The sequence below is a fragment of the Chiloscyllium plagiosum genome, chromosome 14, assembly GCF_004010195.1.
Source record: "Chiloscyllium plagiosum isolate BGI_BamShark_2017 chromosome 14, ASM401019v2, whole genome shotgun sequence".
Lineage (NCBI taxonomy): Eukaryota > Metazoa > Chordata > Chondrichthyes > Orectolobiformes > Hemiscylliidae > Chiloscyllium > Chiloscyllium plagiosum.
Window position 1 is genome coordinate 7,585,443 of NC_057723.1, and position 21,572 is coordinate 7,607,014.

A 21,572-nucleotide genomic window follows, 5' to 3' on the forward strand; every position below is an offset into this window, starting at 1 on the left:
AGAAAAGATTTACAAGGATGTTGCCAGGGTTGGAGGGTTTGAGCTACAGGGAGAGGCTGAACAGGCTGGGGCTGTTTTCCCTGGAGCGTCGAAGGCTGAGGGGTGACCTTATAGAGGTTTATAAAGTCATGAGGGGTATGGATAAGGTAAATAGACAAGGTATTTTCCCTGGGGTTGGGGAGTCCAGAACTAGAGGGCATAATTTTAGGGTGAGAGGGGAAAGATATAAAAGAGACCTAAGGGGCAACTTTTTCACGCAGACAGTGGTGCGTGTGGAGTGAGCTGCCAGAGGAAGTGGTGGAGGCTAATACAATTGCAATATTTAAAAGGCATCTAGATGTGTATATGAATAGGAAGGGTTTGGAGGGATATGGGCCGGGAGCTGGCAGGTGGGACTAGATTGGGTTGGGATATCTGGACGGCATGGACGGGTTGGAGCGAAGGGTCTGTTTCTGTGCTGTACATCTCTATGACTCTCTGACTGTATGACTCTACCTGTCTATCATAAACCTTAAATAGTCTCCTTTTTCTTTCTGACAAAGCCCTCAATTTTTCTTGTCTTCCTGTCCTTATCCTTCACTTTGACTGGAACGTGCTAGTCCTGAATACTAATCAACTGACCTTTTGAAAGATTCCCTCATGCCAGATATGGATTTACCCTCAAACTGCCACCCCCAATCCACATGCCCCAATTCCTGCCTAATATTGTAGTAGTTAGCCTTTCCCCAATTAATACTTTCACCCAAGGACTATTCTTAGTCTTATCCACAAATAACGTAAAACAGCAGAATTATGATCACTGTTCTCAAAATGCTCCCTCACTGAAACTTTGATCACTTGGCTGGGCTCATTCCCCAATACCAGGTCTAGTAGGGCCCCTTCCCTATTTGGATATTTACATATTGCTTTATGAAACCTCCACACCTTCCCCCCACCACCCCCACCCCACTCCACCCCACCCCACCCCGGGTATACCTAACAAATTACCCTCACCTTCCAGGTCCCTGGCATTAAGGGAGTTCTAGTCAATATAGAAGACATCAAATCACCCACTACAACAAACCTTTTGTTTTCATATTTGTCCGTCATCTGTCCACATACCTGTTCCTGTATCTCCCCACTGGCTGTTGGGATTACTATAGTCCAATCCCATCAAAGTGATTGATTGCATCTTTCCAATTCCTGAGCTCTCCCTGTATGGCCTTATTGGATGCGCCCTCCCTCAGTACAGTTGTGATGTTCTCCCTAATCAATAGCACAACTCCCCCATCTCGTTTAGATCCCTGTCTATCTTGCCTGAACCATCTTAATCCTGGAACATTAAGCTGCCAGTCTTGTCCCTCTCTTGACCATGTGTCTGTAATAGCTACAACAATATGATTTTATATATTAATCCAAGCTCTCTGTTCATCTGCCTTACCTGTCATACTCCTCACTTAAAATAATTGCACTTCAGGCTGCCAGTCCCACAGCATTCAGTGTCCTTTCCTGGCTCTTTGCTGTTTGCTTTATTAGCCTTAGTCTCTGACTCCTCCTTGACCATTTTACTTGCTGACCTATGGCTCTGGTTCACACCTCCCTCCACACTAGTTTAAACCCACCTGAGTGACAAATCCCACTATGTTGCTAGCTTTAAATTGAACTAAGGCTGAACAGGCTGGGGCTGTTTTCCCTGGAGATGAGCTGCCAGAGGATGTGGTGGAGGCTGGTACAATTGCAACATTTAAGAGGAATTTGGATGGGTATATGAATAGGAAGGGTTTGGAGGGATATGGGCTGGGTGCTGGCTGGTGGGACTAGATTGGGTTGGGATATCTGGTCGGCATGGACGGGTTGGACCGAAGGGTCTGTTTCCATGCTGTACATCTCTATGTCTCTATGACTCTATGAATATTAAGTCAGTCTCAGTAATAGTGGCCATTGTTGTTAAAAAAGAACCAACTGGTCACTAATGCCCTTTAGGGAAGGAAATCTGCCGTCCTTACGTGGTCTGGTGACTCCAGACCCACAGCAATGTGATTGACTCATAATTGGCCTCTGAAATCAGAAGTCACGTGACACCAGGTTATAGTCCAACAGGATTATTTGAAATCATAAGCTTTGGAGCACTGCTCCTTCATTAGGTAAAGTGACAAAGGACTGTTGGACTAAAACCTGGTGTTGTATGACTTCTGACTTTGTCCACCCCAGTTAAACACTGGCACCACTACACCACACCCTCTGAAACAGTGAAGCAAGCCACTGTGTTCAAGGACAGTCAGGGATGGGTAACAAATGCTGACCTCGCCAGCGATACCCACATCCCATGAAATAAGTTTTGAGAAAGAGCTGTGATTTGCGGTGAGAGATTGTCCCAGTCTGAGACTCATACCCTGCCTGAACCTTGCTGTGGTTAGTTAGTGTGACTGACTCTTCCTTTGCTGCTTTCTTTGCAGGCTCTCCTTGAAACCCAGAAGCAACTGCGAGTCCACATTCCAAACTTCACCTTCAACCTGGGCTTCTCTGGAAAGTTCTATTACACCGGTGAGGCACTTTCCTTTATCCGGCCTGCCCCCTGGCCTGTTGGTCATTGTGGCTTGATGCTGTGCTGTGTCCGCAAAATGAGGAAGCATTGGTCAACTTTTATATCATCACAGCATCTGGATCCAGCCTAACAGGGATGGACAGGTTCATTTGATTCATTATTTTATTGAACCTGACAAGTGTTTAAGAGCATAACGTAAAACGTACAAAATTAGAACATTTGCCCCCTTGAGCCCTTCCTGTCATTTGATAAGGTAATGTCTGATTATACTTTTACATCTCAAATAAGACTGTACACACGGAGTGTTAAATTGGTAAAAAGTAGGTCCCTATTTATCTCCTGGTCAGAGGGCTCTTGTGACACTGGTAAAGTCCCTATGTCGGTCCCACAAGATCCAAGTTCAAACCCCACCTGCCCAGATACCTGTGGCAACATAGCTGAACAAGTTGATTAAAAACATCCAATCCTAGTCTGTGTTGTTAGGAAATAATAGATCTCGGCTGGAGCTGCTGTACTTTATGCATGCAACACAGGAGAAAGGTCATCTGAGTCTAGCTAGGATGCTTTTTAGAAGGTCAGTGTGGACGCGATGGGCTGAATGGCCTCTTTGCATTGTAGGGATTCTATTATATAGCATGACATTTTTGGGTGTGATTCTTGCGGGAATCTGGTGCATCTGGAACAATACCCAACAGACTAAAAGAAGCTCTCTGCTCTTGGCTGGGCGGGGTGGGGTCTGTTAGCTCAGTTAGCAGGATGATACCAACAGCATGGGTTTGATTCCTGCACAGGCTGAGGTTACCATGAAAGACTCTCCTTCTCAATCTCTCTCCCTCGCCTGAGGCATGGTGACCCTCAGGTTAAACTCACCACCACCTGTATCTCTCTCTCTCTCTCTCTCTCTCTCTAACAAGAGAGCAGGACTATGTCCTTTATTTGAGACCACTGTAGATGCAAGACAAAGGAGGATTATTGGCAGTGACCTATTTCATACAACCTTTACCCAGTCCCACATCCCGGCAAAGGTGGCAAACATCACAAGATACCAGCAGTGGTCACCTCAGACAATACCAGTAGTGCAGAAAATTCATAAGAATGGTTTCAGGGATGGAGAAGTTCAGTTATAAGAGAGACTGCGAAAGTTGTGAATCCTATCTTTGGAGAAGAGGTATTCAAAATCAGTACATTGAGTATAATAGTTGGGTTGGCATGTTGTGGCCAAACAGGACTGGTTAGGCCCCTTTTGGAATATTGTGTTCAATTCTGGTCTCCCTGCTATTAGAAAGATGTTGTTAAACTTGAAAGGCTCAGAAAAAAATTACAAGGATGTTGCCAGGGTTGGAGGGTTTGAGGAATAGGAAGTGGCTGAATAGGCTGGGGCTGTTTTCTCTGGAGTGTCAGAGGCTGAGGAGTGACCTTATAGAGGTTTATAAAATCATGAGGAGCATGGATAGGGTGGATAGTCAAGGTCTTTTCTGTCGGGTAGGGGAGTCCAAAACTAGAGGGCATAGGTTTAATGTGAGAAGGTAAAAATTTAAAAGGGGCCTAAGGCGCAACTTTTTCATGCAGAGATTGGTGCATGTATGGAATGAGCTGCCAGAGGAAGTGGTGGAGGCTGGTACAATTACAACATTTAAGAGGCACCTGCATGGGTATATGAATAGGAAGGGTTTAGAGGGACATGGGCCAAATGCTGGCAAATGGGACTAGATTAACTTTGGATCTGGTTGGTATGGATGAGTTGGACCTGTGTTTCTGTGCTGTACATCTCTATGACTCTCTGAGGGGTCTGGACAGAATACGTAGGGAGGAACTGTTCCCACTGATTGAAAGATTGGGAACAAGAGAGCACAGATTTAAAATAATCGAGATGAAGATGATCTATTCCATGCAGCAAGTGGTTAGAGTTTGGAATGCACGGCCTGAGAGTATTTTGGAGTTAGATCCATTCAAGGCTTCCAAAACAGAATAGGCTGTATCTGAAAAGTAACAATGTACTAGGTCATGGAGAGACGTTAGGAGAATGGCACAGGTGTATTGCTCACTTGGAGCACCAGAACAAACACGATGGGCTGACTGGCCTCCTTCTGCACTGTAGCAATCACGTGATTCTGTAAAAATACTCCTTACAGCCCACCTTTCACCAGGCTCTTGGATGCATGTTCTGATGGTTTCTCCGTGAATGCAGCTGGAAGAGAGAGGTTTTGCTGAGGCTTTTCATATTAGACTCATCAGGATAAACACAAGAATGCTAAGTGATCGCTCCAATTTGAATGAATGAATGAATTGAATTCGCTCTATTGTCACATGTACTCAGATGAAAAGTGAAAAGTTTATAAGTTGACACTTCCACCACCATACGGACTACCTCGGTACAATCCTTAGTTACAGAGTAGAGAAATGAAGAAGAAACATTACACTACAGCGATACACTGTATGACCATAGGTCAGAACAACAGGAAACAAAGTCAGAAAGACAAACATCACAGTCTGTCTCCAAGGGCTCTCTGCATCAGCCCAGCTCTGCGCTGAGCTGTTGCTGCCACACTCCAGCTACAAGGGAAAAGATTACAGATTGGCAAGTCAACTTTCATTGCTCGAATTACCTCGACAGAGGAAGCAATGAGGAAGCCTGACATTTGGCCTGATACCGCTAATGCTGTACCTTTATTTACATAGAAACGTAGAGAGAATAGGAGCGGGAGGAGGCCCTTTGGCCCTTCGAGCCTGCTCTGCCATTCAATACGGTCATGGCTGATTGTCCAACCCAGTCCCACTTTCTCCCCCATACTCTTTGATCCCTGAGAACGAGAACAGACTCCTTCCTGAAAACATTCAGCACTTTGGCCTCAAACACTTTCTGTTCCAGAGAATCCTCCAGGCTCCCCACTCTTTGGGTGAAGACATTTCTCCCCACGGGAGCCTGAAGGATTGCTCGGGGAGTACACCTACAGTGTCTTCTTCTACAACCCCAAAGGTATGTAAACTGTGTGCAATCGGTGAGCAGATAGAGGTTGGGGTGCGCAGGGAAGCTGCTTAAAGCCAGTGGCCCACAGCCACGGTTCTGATTCTGACTCACACACACATTGCTGTTTTGAATTATTATTTTACAGTCTTCTCTGTTTGTGTTAATTACTTTTATCTCCTGAAGCATTTTAGTTGCTAAGTGTAAATGGGCATTGAGCCTAGAAACCAAGATATGCATTTCTGTAGCGCCCTTTCATGGCTGTGGGACAACCCAAAGCACTCCACAGCCAATGAGGTATATTTGGATTATACTGACTATTGCAGTGTGTGGAAAAACACAGCAGTATCCCACAAGGAACATGAGGTAGGACACCAGCTGACCTGTGACGTTGGATGAGGGACAGGTCATGGCTGTGGTGCTTTTGAGCTTCCTCCCTGCACCTGGTTGGTGTGTGTGTGTGTGTGTGTGTGTGTGTCTCCCCACACCCATGTGTGTGTGATCATGTGGGGACAGTCGCTCAGTGGTTAGCACTGCTGCCTCTCAGAGCCAGGGACCTGGGTTTGGTTCCAGCCTCAGGCGACTGTCTGTGTGGGGTTTGCAGATTCTCCCTGTGTCTGTGCGGGTTTCCTCCCACAGTCCAATAAGATGTGCAGGTTAGGTGAATGGGCCATGCTAAATTGCCCATAGTGTTCAGTGATGTGTAGGTAAGTTGCTTTAGTCAGGGGTAAATGTAGGATAATAGGGGACGGGAATGAGTTTGGGTGGGTTATTCTTCAGAGGGTCGCTGTGGACTTGTTGGGCCAAAGGGCCTGTTTCGACACTGTAGGGATTCTATAGATTCTAAGTGCAAAATGATAAACATGTGTCTATTCTCAACAAGATTTACATTTGATGCAACCAACCAATCAGTGCCATAGCGTGGTGTTTTGGTTTGCAGTGATGAGATGCTTTACTATATTAAAGGTGCTAGATCAATGAACATTGTTGTTGTTGTTGTTGTTGTACGTAGTAACCTTTCAGCTGTGCTGGTTTATGATCAATTCCTTGTCTTTCAGGGACCGATGAGGAAGACCAAGGGGACAGTCTTCTCCTGGCCAATGTGGACGAGTTCTGGTGGTTCCCTCACATGTGGAGTCACATGCAACCCCATCTCTTCCACAACCAGTCAGTGCTGGCTGAGCAAATGCTCCTCAACAAGCAGTTTGCGCTGGTGAGTTGGAGCATGTCCCGCTTATAACTTCTTTACTGGCCCCCAAACGTGTAATCCATAAAATTTGCCAGATGAGACCAGAAAGATCAGCCAAGCAGAAAAACCCAACTTGTTCCCAAACTGCACCCAGTCGTTTCGTACACAGTTGAAAATGTATTGTCCCTGAAATGCTCTAGATACAAAGGGTTAGCGGGCAGGTTCGCTACCTCCCAAAGATCTCCTGAAGACCCAGGAAAAATCAATCAAGGTGTCAACAAATCAAAGAAAATTGGCCTGTCTCAGAAGAATGGACAGACCATGAGATTCACGCAGAGGGTGGTAAATATGGAATCAGTTACCAGAGGATGTGGTGGAGGCTGGTACAATTACAATGTTTAAAAGGCATCTGGATGGATATATAAATAGGAAGGGTTTAGAGGGATATGGGCTAAGTGCTGGAAATGGGCCTAGATTAGGTTGGGATATCTGGTCGGCATGACGAGTTGGACCCAAGAGTCTGTTTCTGTGCTGTACGTCTCTATGACTCTGGCTCGGAGCAGAATTAAGCCATTCTGCCCATCAGGTCTGCTCCATCATTCAATCTATGTTTCTCAATTGGTGAGGTGCCTCTCCACCAGTCACTGATTGGTCCTGTCTCACATCTGATGCACAAACATTGAAACCTAGTCACAGAAAATGCAAGAGAGAAGTGCCCATGATTGGGGGAGCAGTGAGAAGCTTTGGTTTCAGTGTCAGAGACTGCTGAAGACTGAAGAAAGTGTTGGGTGGCTTGGGGAGGATGGCGATGTCTGTAAAAAAGCAGCCTGTCCAATGGGGAATGGGGACCAAAGGCTTGTGGGAATGCCACTTTGCAAAGGGCAGCACGGTGACTCAGTGGTTAGCACTGCTGCCTCACAGCACCGGGGGCCCAGGATCGATTCCCACCTTGGGCAACTGTCTGTGTGGAGTTTGCACATTCTCCCCATGTCTGCGTGGGTTTCCTCCGGGTGCTCTGGTTTCTTCCCACAGCCCAAAGATGTGCAGGTCAGGTGAATTGGCCATGCTAAATTGCTCGTAGTGTTAGGTGCATTAGTCAGGGGTAACTATAGGGTAGGGGAATGGGTCTGGGTGGGTTACTCTTTGGAGGGTCGGTATGGCCTTGTTGGGCTGAAGGTCCTGTTTTCATACTGTAGGGTATCTAAAGGGGAAATGGAGCTCCAAACTGGGGAGAGGGTCTGTAAAGAGGGTGCGGGCAGTCTTAAATCTTTCAATTAACTTGCAGTGGATACTATTGTCATTAACATTGCAACATTGGTTTAATGGTGTAGAGTTGTATTTCAGGAATATGTTATCACATTTCAAAGCGTCTCAATACTGTGAATTGCTTGAGATGCAGTGACTTTGGTAGAGACAAGTATGCACCTGTTTAGTTGTGATCTCACCAGCCTGCAGAAAACATGTTTAGCGTGATGTATGGGTGTGCCAGTTATTTTGCAAAAACGAACTTCTGCTAAATTCTGCCTGATGTAGGTAAAGAGGGTAGATAGAGTAAATGCAGGAAGGATGTTTCCATAGATGGTGAGTCCACAATGGGGGTCATAGTCTAAGGTTACCAGAAAGGACGGAGATGGAGGAGACATGTCTTCACCCAAACACTTGTGAGCCTGTGGAAATCCCTGCCGTAGAAAGCAATTATTGAATGTTTTAAGAAGGAGATACAGTTTTCAGGGCTCAAGGAATCAAAGGATGTGGGGAAACTGGTTATTGAGTTGGATGATCAGCCATGATCATATTGAATGGTGAAGCAGGTTCAAAGGGCCGAATGGTCTACTCCTGTTCCAGTTTTCTACATTTCTATGTTGTCTTGTGGTGTCTAGGAAATGAATGCTTTCCCTTTGTGTCAACAGTGCTGATTAATGGGAATATTGTTGAATTCTTCTAATTCTGCTTCTGAGTGGTGAGTCCAAATACCCCTTGCATCAACACAAACACAGAAGGTATTGTTGCCATGTGTGCACCTTGCCTAATGAAAGAGTTAGGAAGAGCATCCATTTGTCCATACAGAACTTCTACACTCTCCTCTCGTTCAGTATAAATGATAGGTTTCCCCTCTATTGACATGCTCACAAATTGTCCTGATGATTGTATGACAAGGAGTTTTGACAAGCTGTGTCTTTTTTTCAGCGATACCCCCAAGTTAGCAAGAATGGAAATCAAAAACATACCTCTTGAAAGAAAAACATGTTACTTTGACCCTGTTGTAATGTGCATTTTGAAAACTCTTTCATTAAGAGACATTTCAATTTTACTCATTTGGATGGCTGACAACTCCCAGAATTTTCTTTGGAAACTGTGTCTTATCCTTATTACTGTTCCCAACACCATCTTATCCTCAATACTGTTCCCAACACCATCTTATCCTCAATACTGTTCCCAAAACCATCTTATCCTCATTACTGTTCCCAACACCATCTTATCCTCAATACTGTTCCCAACACCGTCTTATCCTCATTACTGTTCCCAACACCATCTGTGTACTGGTTTTGTATCTGAGTGACAAAAAGTCAGGAATAATTGAAGAACAACTCCTGAGTTTACACACTACTGGTTTGATTTTGGAGTCCTAAAGTTCCTATCAAATATATTTACTCTCAAAAGATGTTGGACTGGATTTTATACTGAACGTTGTGCTCCCCACACCCAGAGTAAAGGTTGGGTCAAGTCCACCTCAGCTTAGATTTAGTTTTGCTGAAATTTTTCAGGAATTAGTTTGAGGCAGGACTTCAGTCTGTCTCCCATCTCGGAGAGCTGTCAACCAACCAAAGACTGGTGCCTCTGCATACCAGCAGCGCCACCAAGAGCATTGGTCAGTGCTGGTACTGCAGCTACATGAAAGATGTGGCATTCAGTGATGGACCCAAACCTCATGTGCACCCAAGATCTCGCTAAGGCCTGGCTGACAGGTTCCCGTACGGAGGGAATTCCATTATTGTGAGCCAATGACAGTGGGGATATATTTCCAAGTTAGGATGGTGAGTGGCTTGGAGGGAAACTTGCAAGGGGTGGTGTTCCCATGTATCTGCTTCCATGTGGATGGAAGTGGCCGTGAACTTGACATAAGGTCTGGGTGCCCTCATACACTGGTCACTGACATGAAGTGTGTGGGTGGCATAGTTGATGAAGAAGACAAGTGGTATGTTGACCCTTAAAGTGAGACGGTGTGAGTACAGGAGCAGAGGTATCTTGCTGCAGCTGTACAGGGGCAGTGGTGAGACCACTCCTTGAGTATTGTGTGCAGTTTTGGTCTCCTTATCTAAGGAAGCATGTTCTCAGTATGGATGGAGTCTAAGGTTTACCAGAAGGATTTCTAGGATGGCAGGACTGATGTATGAAGAGAGACTGGATCAGTTAGGACCATATTCACTGGAGTTTAGAAGAATTAGGGGTCCTCAGAGAAGCTTTTAAGATGTTAACAAAACTAGATTACAACAGGGTAAATGCAGGAAAGATGTTCTTGATGACTGGGGAACCCAGAAGTGGAGGTCATAGGATATGGGGTAGGTCATTTAGGATGGAGGTGAGGAAAAATGTTTTCACCCAGAGACCCTGTGGAATTCTCTGTCACTGAAAGTGTCCAAAACATTTAATGTTTTCAAGAGGTAGTTAGATATAATTCTTAGGGCTAAAAGGGATCAACGTGGGAACAGGGAATTATGAGTTGGATTATCAGGGATGATCATATTGAATGGCAGAACAGGAATGAGGGGCCGAATGGCCTACCCCATTCCTATTTTCTATGTTTCTCTGCAATCAAGGTCAAAAATGCCATTTGTGGCTTGCTGTGGTGCTGTCAGCTACCATTTAGTGCAGCACAGATCACAAGAGTGCAAGGATTGAATCAATACGTTCCCACTGTTGTCTGTTCCTATGAAACCTCAGTTCATTAAATCTGTCTGTCATCGCTTCCACTAACTGTGCAAATTGCAGTATTTGTATGACAGTGACCGTGCCATTAATTCTTACACTCAGTGCTTTCTTTCTCTTTTGTCATTACACATAGCTCCTGATCTCTGTACAGCAGCTGCTAAAGGTGATTGCTGAGAGTTTACCACTGTGTTCTTTAGAATGGCAGGAACTGATATTATAATTAATGGATATATAGATATTGCATGGTTCTGTAAGCAGCCACTGCCTGGGGTATAACTGTATCAGACAAAACTGAACTGTAGCTCCTTGGAGGTTCATTGTCTTCTCTCTTCTCCCTCCCCAACCTGACACCAATATTCTATCTTCCTCACTGCTGCAAATATAACAAGAGTTTTTTATAAAGAGCTGAGAGCTCATTAACAGGTCTAGGTTGTCTGTAGAGATCTGTCATCACACCAGAGGTGAGAAAATAGCAGGTGATCAAACTGCAGCTCTTGCAGAAGTGGTGCCAAATTCTCTCTCTGCTGTGTGCAATGATGTTAATCAAGGCAGAATCCTTCTCATTGTGAGGTGAAAGTCCACAGTGGCCCAAGGCCTAGTCATATATCCTTCTGTTTACTTGTAAAAGGAGAGGGACTTTTAAATTAAAAACATGCCGAGGGGTAGAGATTAAGCCTTCATGCGGCAGTCTCACGGATATAAAATGGAAGCATCAAGGCCTAGATCTGAGGATGCGTATCCAGAAGGACCCTGGTTAAGATGTCCAGGTTGGATTGGGCCTGTTGTTTTAGGTGTTCCCAGCAGCATTAGAAACATAGAAAATAGTGGCAGGAGTAGGTCATTCAGCCCTTCAAGTCAGTTCTACCATAAAATATGATCATGGTTGATCATCCAATTCAGTACAATGTTCCCACTTTCTCTTTAACCTTAAGAACCAGACCCAACTCCTTCTTGGAAACATTAACTGTTTTGGCCTCAAATACGTTCTGTGGCAGAGAATTCCACAGGCTCCTGACCCTCTGGGTGAAGACATTTCTCCTCATCTCACTAAGTAAGACCATAAGATGTGAGAGCAGAAATTAGACCATTCAGCCCATTGAGTCTGCTCAGCCTTCGAATCATGGCTGATTAGTTTTTCAACGCCATTTTCATGCTTTATTCCCTTGGCAATCAAGAACTTATCTATCTCAGTCTTATATATATTCAATGACCTGACCTCCACAGCCTTATGTGACTGAATTCCATAGATTCACCACTCTCTGGCTAAAAGGGGTTTCTCCTTATCTTCGTGTTATGTTCCCATTACCGTTGGGTCCTTGTCTCTCCTGCCAATGGAAACATTTTCCCAATGTCCACACTGTCCAGGCAGTTTTAATCAGATCCCCCCTTCATCCTTCGAAACTCCAATGAGTGTACTTTCCTTTATTGGTCAAAGCATTGAGTATAGGAATTGGGAGGTCATGTTGTGGCTGTACAGGACATTGGTTAGGCCACTTTTGAAATATTGTGTGCAGTTCTGGTCTCCCTCTAGTTGGAAGGATGTTGTGAAACTTGAAATGGTTCAGAAAAGATTTACAAGGATGTTGCCAGGGTTGGAAGGTTTGAGCGACAGGGAGAGGCTGAATAGGCCTCTCCATCATTTCTAAATGGTTCTGATGAAGGGTCACTGGATGCGCAATGTTAACTCTGCTTTCAGTCCACTGATGCTGCCAGACCTGCTGTGTTTCTCCAGCAATTTCTGGTTTTGTTTCTGATCTCCACATCCACAGTTCTTTGCTTTATTCATTTACGCCTGGACCTGCCCTTACGGCATGGCGCTGTTTCTGAAGCTGCGAGGCTGTCATAAAATGTGAAACCATCTGGATAACACTCCCGGGAGGAAAGAAGGATGGTTTGGATGTTATAGCAATGCTGGGTTTGTTGGCTTTGCATGCAGACAGATGACCAGAAGGACTTGTATTCCCCCCTTCCCATGTCTCGGCTCGGTCTTTACGAGGAGTTGAGGGACATGATTTCATCCCGTACTGTCTCGAACAATCTGACTGCGTTCCTGCTCAATCGTTTAGCAACGTTTCACACTGGGTTCAACTAGAAATGCTTGTTTCATACGGCCACCTTACCTACATTCCCTCTTAAGCTGAAAGGATGCATGGTGCACACAGAAAGCACAACTGGAAAACATACCCCACACTAGCAACGTTCCCTTTAAGATGTATGGGCAAGCACTCACAGGACAATCTTAACAGGTGAAACTAGATGGCTGTACGCCGGATGCAGTGACTAGAGGAGGAACTTGTGGTGCAATGCTGGTGTCCCTACTTTTTCCTGTTTGCTCATGGGACATGGATGTCACTGGCTGGGTCAGCATTTATTGTTCGTCCCCAGTTGCCTTTGAGGAGGTGAGCTGCCTTCTTGAACTACTGAAGTCCATGTGCTGTAGGTAGACCCACAATGTCCTTAGGGAGGGAGTTCCAAGATTTTGACCCAACAACAGTGAAGGAACGGCGATGTATTTCCAAGTCAGGATGGTGAGTGGCTTGGAGGGGAACTTGCAGGTGCTGGTGTTCCCATCCATCTGCTGCCCTTGTCCTTCTAGATGGAAGTGGTTGTGGGTTTCAAAGGTGCTGTCTGATCGATCTTTGGAGAATTTCTGCAGTGAGTCTCTTAGGTAGTACACACTGCTGCCACTGAGCATCAGTGCTGGAGAAAGTGGATGTTTATGGATGTGGTACCAGACAGCAGACTGCTTTGTCCTGGACAGTGTGAAGCTTCTTGAGTGTTGTTTGGCGTTGCACTCCTCCAGGCATGTGCGGAGTATTCCATCGCACTCCTGACTTGTGCCTTGTGGTTGGTGGACAGGTTCTGGGCAGTCAGGATGTGAGATATTCACTACAGTATTCCTAGGATGTAACCTGCTCTTGTAGCCACTGTGTTTATATGGTGAATTCAGTTGAGTTTCTGGTTAATGGTAATCCCAAGAATGTGCATAGTAGGGGATTCAGTGGTGGTAACACCATTGAAAATCAAGAGGCAGTGGTTAGATTGTCTTTTATTGGCCTGGCATTTGTGTGGAGTGAATGTTACTTGCCACTTGTCAACCCAAGCCTGGATATTGTCCAGATCTTGGTGCATTTGAACCTGGACTGCTTTAGTATCTGAGGAGCTGCGAGTGGTTCAGAACATTGTACAATCATCAGCGAACATCCCCAGTTCTGATCTTATGTTCGAGGGAAGGTCATTGATGAAGCAGCTGAAGATGGTTGGGTCAAGGACACTACCCTGAGTAACTCCTGTGGATATGTCCTGGAGCTGAGATGACTGACCTCCAATAACCACAATGATCATCTTATGTGTCAGGTATGACTCCAACCAGCAGAGAGTTTGTCCCCCAATACCCATTGATTCCAGTTTTGCTAGGACACACTTTGGCACACTCAGCCAAGTGCCATGATGTGGAGGTGCCAGTGTTGGACCAGGGTGGACACGGTCAGAAGTTACATGACACCAGGTTATAGTCCAACAGGTCTATTCGAAATCACAAGCTTTTGGAGCACTGCCCCTTCATCAGGTGAAGTGTCACCTGTGGCCTTGATGTCAAGGGCTGTCACTCCCATTTCAATTCTGAGCTTGGAGGCCAAGGTTCAAGTCCCCCTGTGCTAGAGATGTATCATACCATGTCTGAATGGGTTGATTTGGAAAAAGAAAATTTAGTTGTTTAGTAAAGCGCCTGTTTGGTTATCAGGAGTTCTTGAGTTCAAATGCCCTGGTGCCCTTTACCAGTTTTGTTAGAGATCAAGAAAAACTGCGGATGCTGGAATCCAAAGTAGACGAGCAGAAGTTTGGAAGAACACAGCAAGCCAGGCACCATCAGGAGGTGGAGACGTCAACGTTTCAGGTGTAACCCTTCTTCAGGACCAGTTTTGTGGCACAGTGGGACGTATCCAAGGTCAGTACTGGGGCAACAGCCCTATATTCTGCAGAAGAACTCGCAAACATCTGACCTGGAGTTAGAAATTGTGGATGTTGTGACACACAGCGCTGGCATTTTGGTGAGCTCGGCTCTCGGCTGGAATTCCTGGGGAATTTTCCGTTGAAGATTGACTTGTGCTCATTCACTTCATGACGGAAATGAAGCAGGTTGGAGTGAGTTCATATCGAGGCAGAATACTGCAGATGCCGAAATAAAGAGACAAAATACTGGAAATTCTTTCAGGCAGGATCTGTGAATGAAAACAGAGTTATGGCCCTCATCAGGCTGGGATGGATAAATCACTTCAGTTTCCTCTTGTGCTTCATTCTAGGGCCTTACAAAGTTGTCAGACTGTATTTTGTGTGTTGGATATCCATTAACAAATCCACTGTGTCCCAGTGTAGAAGAAATCTGTCTGAGTAGTACTCTAATCTTTACACTGAGGCTCATTATAACCAAAACATATTGGAGAACCGATAGCATCTATATTTGGTTTGTTCAGTCGTTGTCACGATAGCCTTAACTGGGCCCTTGCTTCTTCTCTGCTTTTATCAATCCCTTTTGGGGTGGCACAGTGGCTCAGTGGTTAACACTGCAGCTTCACAGTGCCAGGGCTCCAGGTTCGGTTCCAGCCTCGGGTGACTGACTGTGTGGAGTTCACACATTCTCCAGGTGCTCTGGCTTCCTCCCACAGTCTAAAGATGTGCAGGTTAGGGAGAATTGGGCATCTTGTTCAGGCATGTGTTGGTTAGGTGCATTAGTCAGGGGTAAACTTCGGGTAGGGGAATGGGTCTGGGTGGGCTACTCTTCAAAGGGTCGGTGTGGACTTGTTGGGCCAAATGGCTGATTTCCACATTGTAGGGATTCTGTGACTAGGTGGGTTTAGCCATGGAAAATACAGGGTAGGGGATGGGTCTGCATGGGATGCTCTTCAGAAGGTCAGTGTGGACTCAATGGGCTGAATGGCCTGCTTCCACACTGTAGGGATTCTATGATTTTTCAGTCTATGTCTATTTCTCTCCTTTCACTTCACTTTTCATCATCAGTTTCTCCTTCCGTTGTCGACGAGACCAGTCTGCTTGGTCTTCCTTTCCAATGGGCGAAAGTGAGGATTGCACATGCTGGAGATTAGAGATAGAGAATATTGTGCTGGAAAAGCACAGCAGATTAGGCAGCATCCGAGGAGCAGGAGAATCGACGTTTCGGGCAAAAGCCCTTCATCCTCATTCCTGATGAAGGGCTCTTGCCTGAACCGTCGATTCTCCTGCTCCTCGGATGCTGCCTGACTTTTCTTTCCAATGTCCCATTCTTGACCAACACTCTCCCCCTGACTGTACCTTACAATAAGTGAACATCTACTCTGTATCTAACTTGACAGCTTGTCTTGCTGCCTGACTGCTTGGTTCAGAATATTATCCACCGAGCCCACGTTTCAAGAACTATCATCCTTTCTCTCACGTTCTTTCTTCACCATCCAACACTCACTTTGTGGAGAACCCACTCCAGAATAGTGGCTCTATGAGACTGCATTAATGACACGCTGAGTCTCAGTAACAGAATATTCAAGGCAGCTTGCTTAAAGCATTGCCTGCATTCCATCAGTGGGTCAGGAACTTGGTAAAGCAAAGCCAGAGGAGGGGTCAGCACTAAAACATTAAATTAGAAAGGATAAGATAAACCTGGACATAATACTTCAGCTTAATCAAATCCAAACAGGGTGGGGACATGCCACTCATCCCAACTAGCCCACACCAGCTGTCCAAAGAGTATCCCATCCAGGTTCACCTCCCTACCCTATCCCTGCAACCTCCACAGCTAATCTGCCCAACCTACATATCCCCGGACACTGTGGGTAATTTCCCATGACATCCTAACCTACGTATCTTTGGATTGTGGGAGGAAACCAGAGCACCCAGAGGGAGCCCACACAGTCTCGGGGAGAACGTGCAAACTCCATGCAGACAGTCACCTGAGGCTGGAATTGAACATGGGTCCTGGCGCTGTGAGGCAGCAGAGCTAATCACCGTGCCACCCTGCTTATATTGTGGACAAAAGACCAAACACTCTTAAAATATGCAGAAGCTAGTGTGAACCCTAACTTTTTCTTATTTTCAAGATAAATATTGCATTCCAAATGCAACTTGATGGTCAGACTACTGGATTTAAAGCAAACATGCTTTATTCATCCACCAAAATTTAAATACAACAAAAGAAAAAAAATTGGAATAACAACAGAAAATACACACAGTAACTATCACTAATTAACTGCTCCAATATAGTAACATCCCATAAACACTCCCTTGGCAAAGGGCAAATTCAGAAAACAGATTGTCTCATATGCAACTCCTGTAGCAGGAAGAGAACCCCCAACTTTTGGGTTGTAAGTGAGAAAGAAAAAAAAATAACTTGCACTTCCTCAAGACCCAAACAGCAACTACTGAAAGCTGAAGATCCTGGTTCTGTGGGAGCTTGACCCCACCCTCTCAGGCTGCTTCTATTGTTCCAAATTCTAAAAAAATTCCAAGGCCTCTCAAGCTGTTTACTCTAATGGCTCTGGTAGATTACTCATTCACCTCTGCCTCAAAACCTGTCCTCAGAACAGAACCCAGGACAAAGCACACCTCTTAATGCCACTGTAACATCACACTTAGAGTATACCATTATCAGATTCCTGGCAGCATCTGTTCAGGGTTAAGGAGACATTCAAGGAAAAAGCCTTGTTTATTCAGCTGTCCAATGACAAACCAGGTGTTCTGTTTCTCTCTTGCAGGAGCATGGTATTCCCACTGACATGGGCTACGCAGTGGCACCTCACCATTCTGGAGTTTACCCCGTTCACATCCAGCTCTACGAAGCCTGGAAGCAGGTCTGGGGGATGAAAGTAACAAGTACAGAGGAATACCCGCACTTGAAACCAGCTCGATTCCGGCGAGGGTTCAGACACAATGGCATCATGGTGAGAGCTTTAATACCATGTCCCAGCTCTCCTCTTGTCACCATATAGAGAAGCCTCTGAAGTTTAGATTTTAATTCCCTGCACACCAGACGCACCTAGAATAGACAGGGCAAGAGTACTGACTCCTGCATTAATTTGAAAGCAGCAAGGGCAGCAACCTTTGGACTACAGGGTCCTCTTATCGGAAGATGGGATTTGAACCTGTGGTTTGGGTTTGGGAGCAGTGACAGTCCTTCAGAAGCTCAGAAGCAGGGGCCAAGGACAGAGGTCTGTTCAAGTCAGTGTCTTGTACACCAACAAACAGGATATGGACTGGACACTGGTTAGGGGACATGGTGCTATGGTCATTCATGGTAGAATCTAATTCAAGTAGTTAACATAGAAACATAGTAAATAGAAGTAGGAGCAGGACCATTTGACTCTTTAAGCCTGCTATTTCATTCACTATGATCATGGCTGATCATCTAACTCAATAGCTTGTTCCTACCTTGCCCCCATATACAGTCATATAGCATGGAAACAGACCCTTCGGTCCAACCAGTCCATAATCCCAAACTAAACTAGTCCCACCTGCCTGCACTTGGCCCATATCCCTCCAAATATTTCTTATACATGAATTTATCCAAATGTCTTTTAAACTTTGTAACTGTATCCACATCCACCACTTCCTCTGGCAGGTCATTCTACCCACAAACTACTGTCTGAGTGAAAAAACATTCTCCTCGTGTCTTCTTTAAATCTTTCTCTTCTCACCTTAAAAATAAGCTGTCTAGTCTTGAAATCCCCCACCTAGGGAAAAGACACCAGCCATTCCCCTTATCTGTATTTCTCATGATTTTATAATTCTCTATAAGGTCACCCCTTGACCTCCTACACTCCAGTGAAAAAAGTCCCAACCTATCCAACCTCTCCTCATAAATCAAACCTTCCATTCCTGGCAACACCCTGCTTAATCTCTTCTGAACCTTCTCTAGCCTAATAAAATCCTTCCTATAACATACCCTTTGACCCCTTTAGCTGCAACTTCTCCTTGAAATGATACAATATTCTGGCCCTGACTACTGTCTGCAGTAGTGAAATCTACAGGCTCCTCACTCTCTGGATTTAAAAGCTCATCTCAATAGTGGTGACCATGACACTGCCATTGAATTTTGTAAAACCCTCCTGGTTCCTTCTGGGAAAGATATCTGCCATCGTCCGACCTACACGTAACTCCAGACCCACAGCAATGAGGGTGACTCTTAACTGCCCCCTGAAATAGCCCTATGAGTCCTAAGTTCAAGGAGAAACAGAGATGGGCAAGAGATGTTTGTGATGCACACAACCCACTAAAGAATTTTAGTAAGCGCCTTGTCCAAGGAGCTAATCTGTGAGTGTGGACTTGTCAGAAGCTGCACACTGCCACCCAGTAGGTGTTAAGAAATGGAGGGCTCAGGTCTGGGATCAGCCTGACTGCCTGGGTAGTGTCTGACTGGGCAGGCCATTCATCTAACAATGCATCATGATACTCCCAATGCATTATCCTGTGGCACTGACAGCTTCTTATAATGAGCTTGTTAGTGCGACGCTGACTGTTCCAGCCTCCGTGAGACCTCCGGTTCTTTTCTTATTGAACAGAGGAAGCCCACTTTGAAGTTCTGTGTTTCATTTTTACCAGGAACTCTCAAGGGATTCCTGTCAGCTCATTCCCTGGAGCAACTGTGGGCCTGTCACTGACAAACGTAGCAATATGATGTTGCAGCTCACTGTCTTATAAGTTGATCTGAGCCACTGAGCCAGCGTCTTGAGAAATGTTGACAGTGCTGTCAGCAGGAGATGGTGAAATCTTTGCGACTGACATTGTTTCGTTTTTCCTTGTCTCTCCAAAGGTTCTGCCTCGTCAGACATGTGGGCTTTTCACACACACGATATTCTACAGCGAATATCCCGGAGGGCCCAGAGAATTGGATAAGATCATTAATGGAGGAGAGCTCTTCCTCACTGTTCTCCTTAACCCTGTGAGTACGTCAGTTCCGATTTCTTGCTGAGGGAAGGTCCGGCAATTAACCAAATAAGGGACTTGTTACAAGAGCTCACCCCAATTGCCAGGGCTCCTGACATCAGAAAAAAGCAATCGTGAAATAATACCAAAACCTGATCGATAATAAAACACTGACCTCTCATGAAAAGCTGCAAGAGATCATGATGGTTTTGGATCTTGACAAAGCCCCATTTGTTTCACAGATGGCATTATGGGAAGGAAAGCTGCCATCCTTATGTACGTGGTCCTTGGCATGGTCCTCCACACCAACGTACTTGACTATTAAAAGGCAGCCATGTTAATGTTGAATCCACCTGAATCACGTTTTGAGGCAGTGTTCTCTAGGTTACAATAACTCCTGCAGTTTTTACACAGTAGAGATGACACAGAAACAGGCCATTTGATCCATCATAACCATACTACTCTCCCCTCATCCCATCAGAACATCCTTCTCTTCCTTTCCACCTTGTGTGTTTATTTAGATTTCCCACAAATGACCTTAGCCACCACACGTGCTCCTCAGGGTTGTGAGTTCCACATTCTCACCACTCTCTGGATAAAGGAGCTATTCCTGATGAATTTATAAAGGATTGCCGCTATAGATGGTTTCTCCTTGTATACTCCATTGAAACCACGCATGAAACTGAATCTCTGTCAAATCTCACCTCAACTCTTAACTTCCCCAAGCCTCTAAGTGAGGTCCCTCATCGCAGACACCATTTTCACAAACTCAAAGGGCACCCAGAGTAACTATGCACCTTACCCAAAGTACCTATACATCTCTATTTGCAATAAAAGGCAAGCCTTGAGGTGTAGACAAGTCACGCCTCAGTCCTGTACAGGATGGAGTTAGGAGCAAAGTATGACGAAGATCATACGATATAGGAACCGAAGTAGGCCATTCAGCCCATCGAGTCTGCTCCACCATTCAATGAGATCATCGCTGATCTGATAAACCTCAACTCCACTTGCCTGCTTCCACCCACCTAACCCTTGATTCCCAACTGACTAAAAATCTGTCTATCTCAGCGCTGGATATACTTCAATGACCCGGAGGTGCTGGTATTGGACAGGGGTGGACAAAGTTAAAAACCACACATGTAACTTTTCAAAAAGTTTTGAGATTTACATATGAAAGAACTGAAACCAACATGTCATTCTAAAAGATGAGAGACTTAACAAACAATCCAGGTCTTTTTCAATATATAATTTCAGTTGCATCGCGCTGTAAACTCTTGCTCTAAATTCTGTGTCTTATGATCTTGTCCTCCACAACCACCCGATGAAGGAGCGTCGCTCCGAAAGCTAGTGCTTCCAATTAAACCTGTTGGACTATAACCTGGTGTTGTGTGATTTTTAACTTAAATGACCCAGCCTTGTCAGCCTTCGGTGGTAAATAATTCCACAGATTCATTACCCCCAAGAGAAGAAATTCCTCCTCATTTCTAACTGAAACATGTGACTCCCTACTCTTGAGATGATGCTGTTTGGTCCTATCCTGTCCCACAAGGAGAAGGTCAAAAATCAAATGACGCCAAATTATAGTCCAACAGGTTTATTTGAAATTGCAAGCTTTTGGAGCACGACTTCTTCCTCAGGTGTAGTATGAGGGGGAGGTATAAAACAATATTTATCAGCAAAAAACAACCTTTAAACCAGCTGCCCTTGATGAATCATTTAATCAGTTAGGAGGTGACTGCTGATTAAAATGCCTTTCAAATCTTTGTCCCTAAATAATTGAAGGTTTTATCAATGTACAAGGCGTGATATCAGACTAGACAATGCAGTTCAGAGTCATAGAGATGTACAGCACGGAAACAGACCCTTCGGTCCAACCCATCCATGCCAACCAGATATCCCAACTCAATCTAGTCACAACTGCCCATATCCCTCCAATCACTTCCTATTCAGATACCCATCCAAATGCCTCTTAAATGTTGCAATTGTACCATCCTCCATCACTTCCTCTGGCAGCTCATTCCATACACGTACCACCGTCTGTGTGAAAAAGTTGCCCC

The 21,572-nt window shown here is 45.1% G+C and overlaps 1 protein-coding gene across 6 annotated transcripts in view; it reads left to right on the plus strand.

Annotated features, from left to right (window-relative positions):
• The window catches only part of ndst1b (N-deacetylase/N-sulfotransferase (heparan glucosaminyl) 1b), a 258,623-nt gene that overhangs the window by 177,803 nt on the left and 59,248 nt on the right, over positions 1 to 21,572 (plus strand). For all 6 annotated transcript variants that reach the window (XM_043703098.1, XM_043703100.1, XM_043703099.1 and 3 more), the window contains 4 exons: positions 2,436 to 2,523; positions 6,548 to 6,702; positions 17,349 to 17,534; positions 19,403 to 19,531. In XM_043703098.1, coding sequence (XP_043559033.1) covers positions 2,436 to 2,523; positions 6,548 to 6,702; positions 17,349 to 17,534; positions 19,403 to 19,531 — 558 coding nt within the window. The remainder of the gene's footprint in view (positions 1 to 2,435; positions 2,524 to 6,547; positions 6,703 to 17,348; positions 17,535 to 19,402; positions 19,532 to 21,572) is intronic.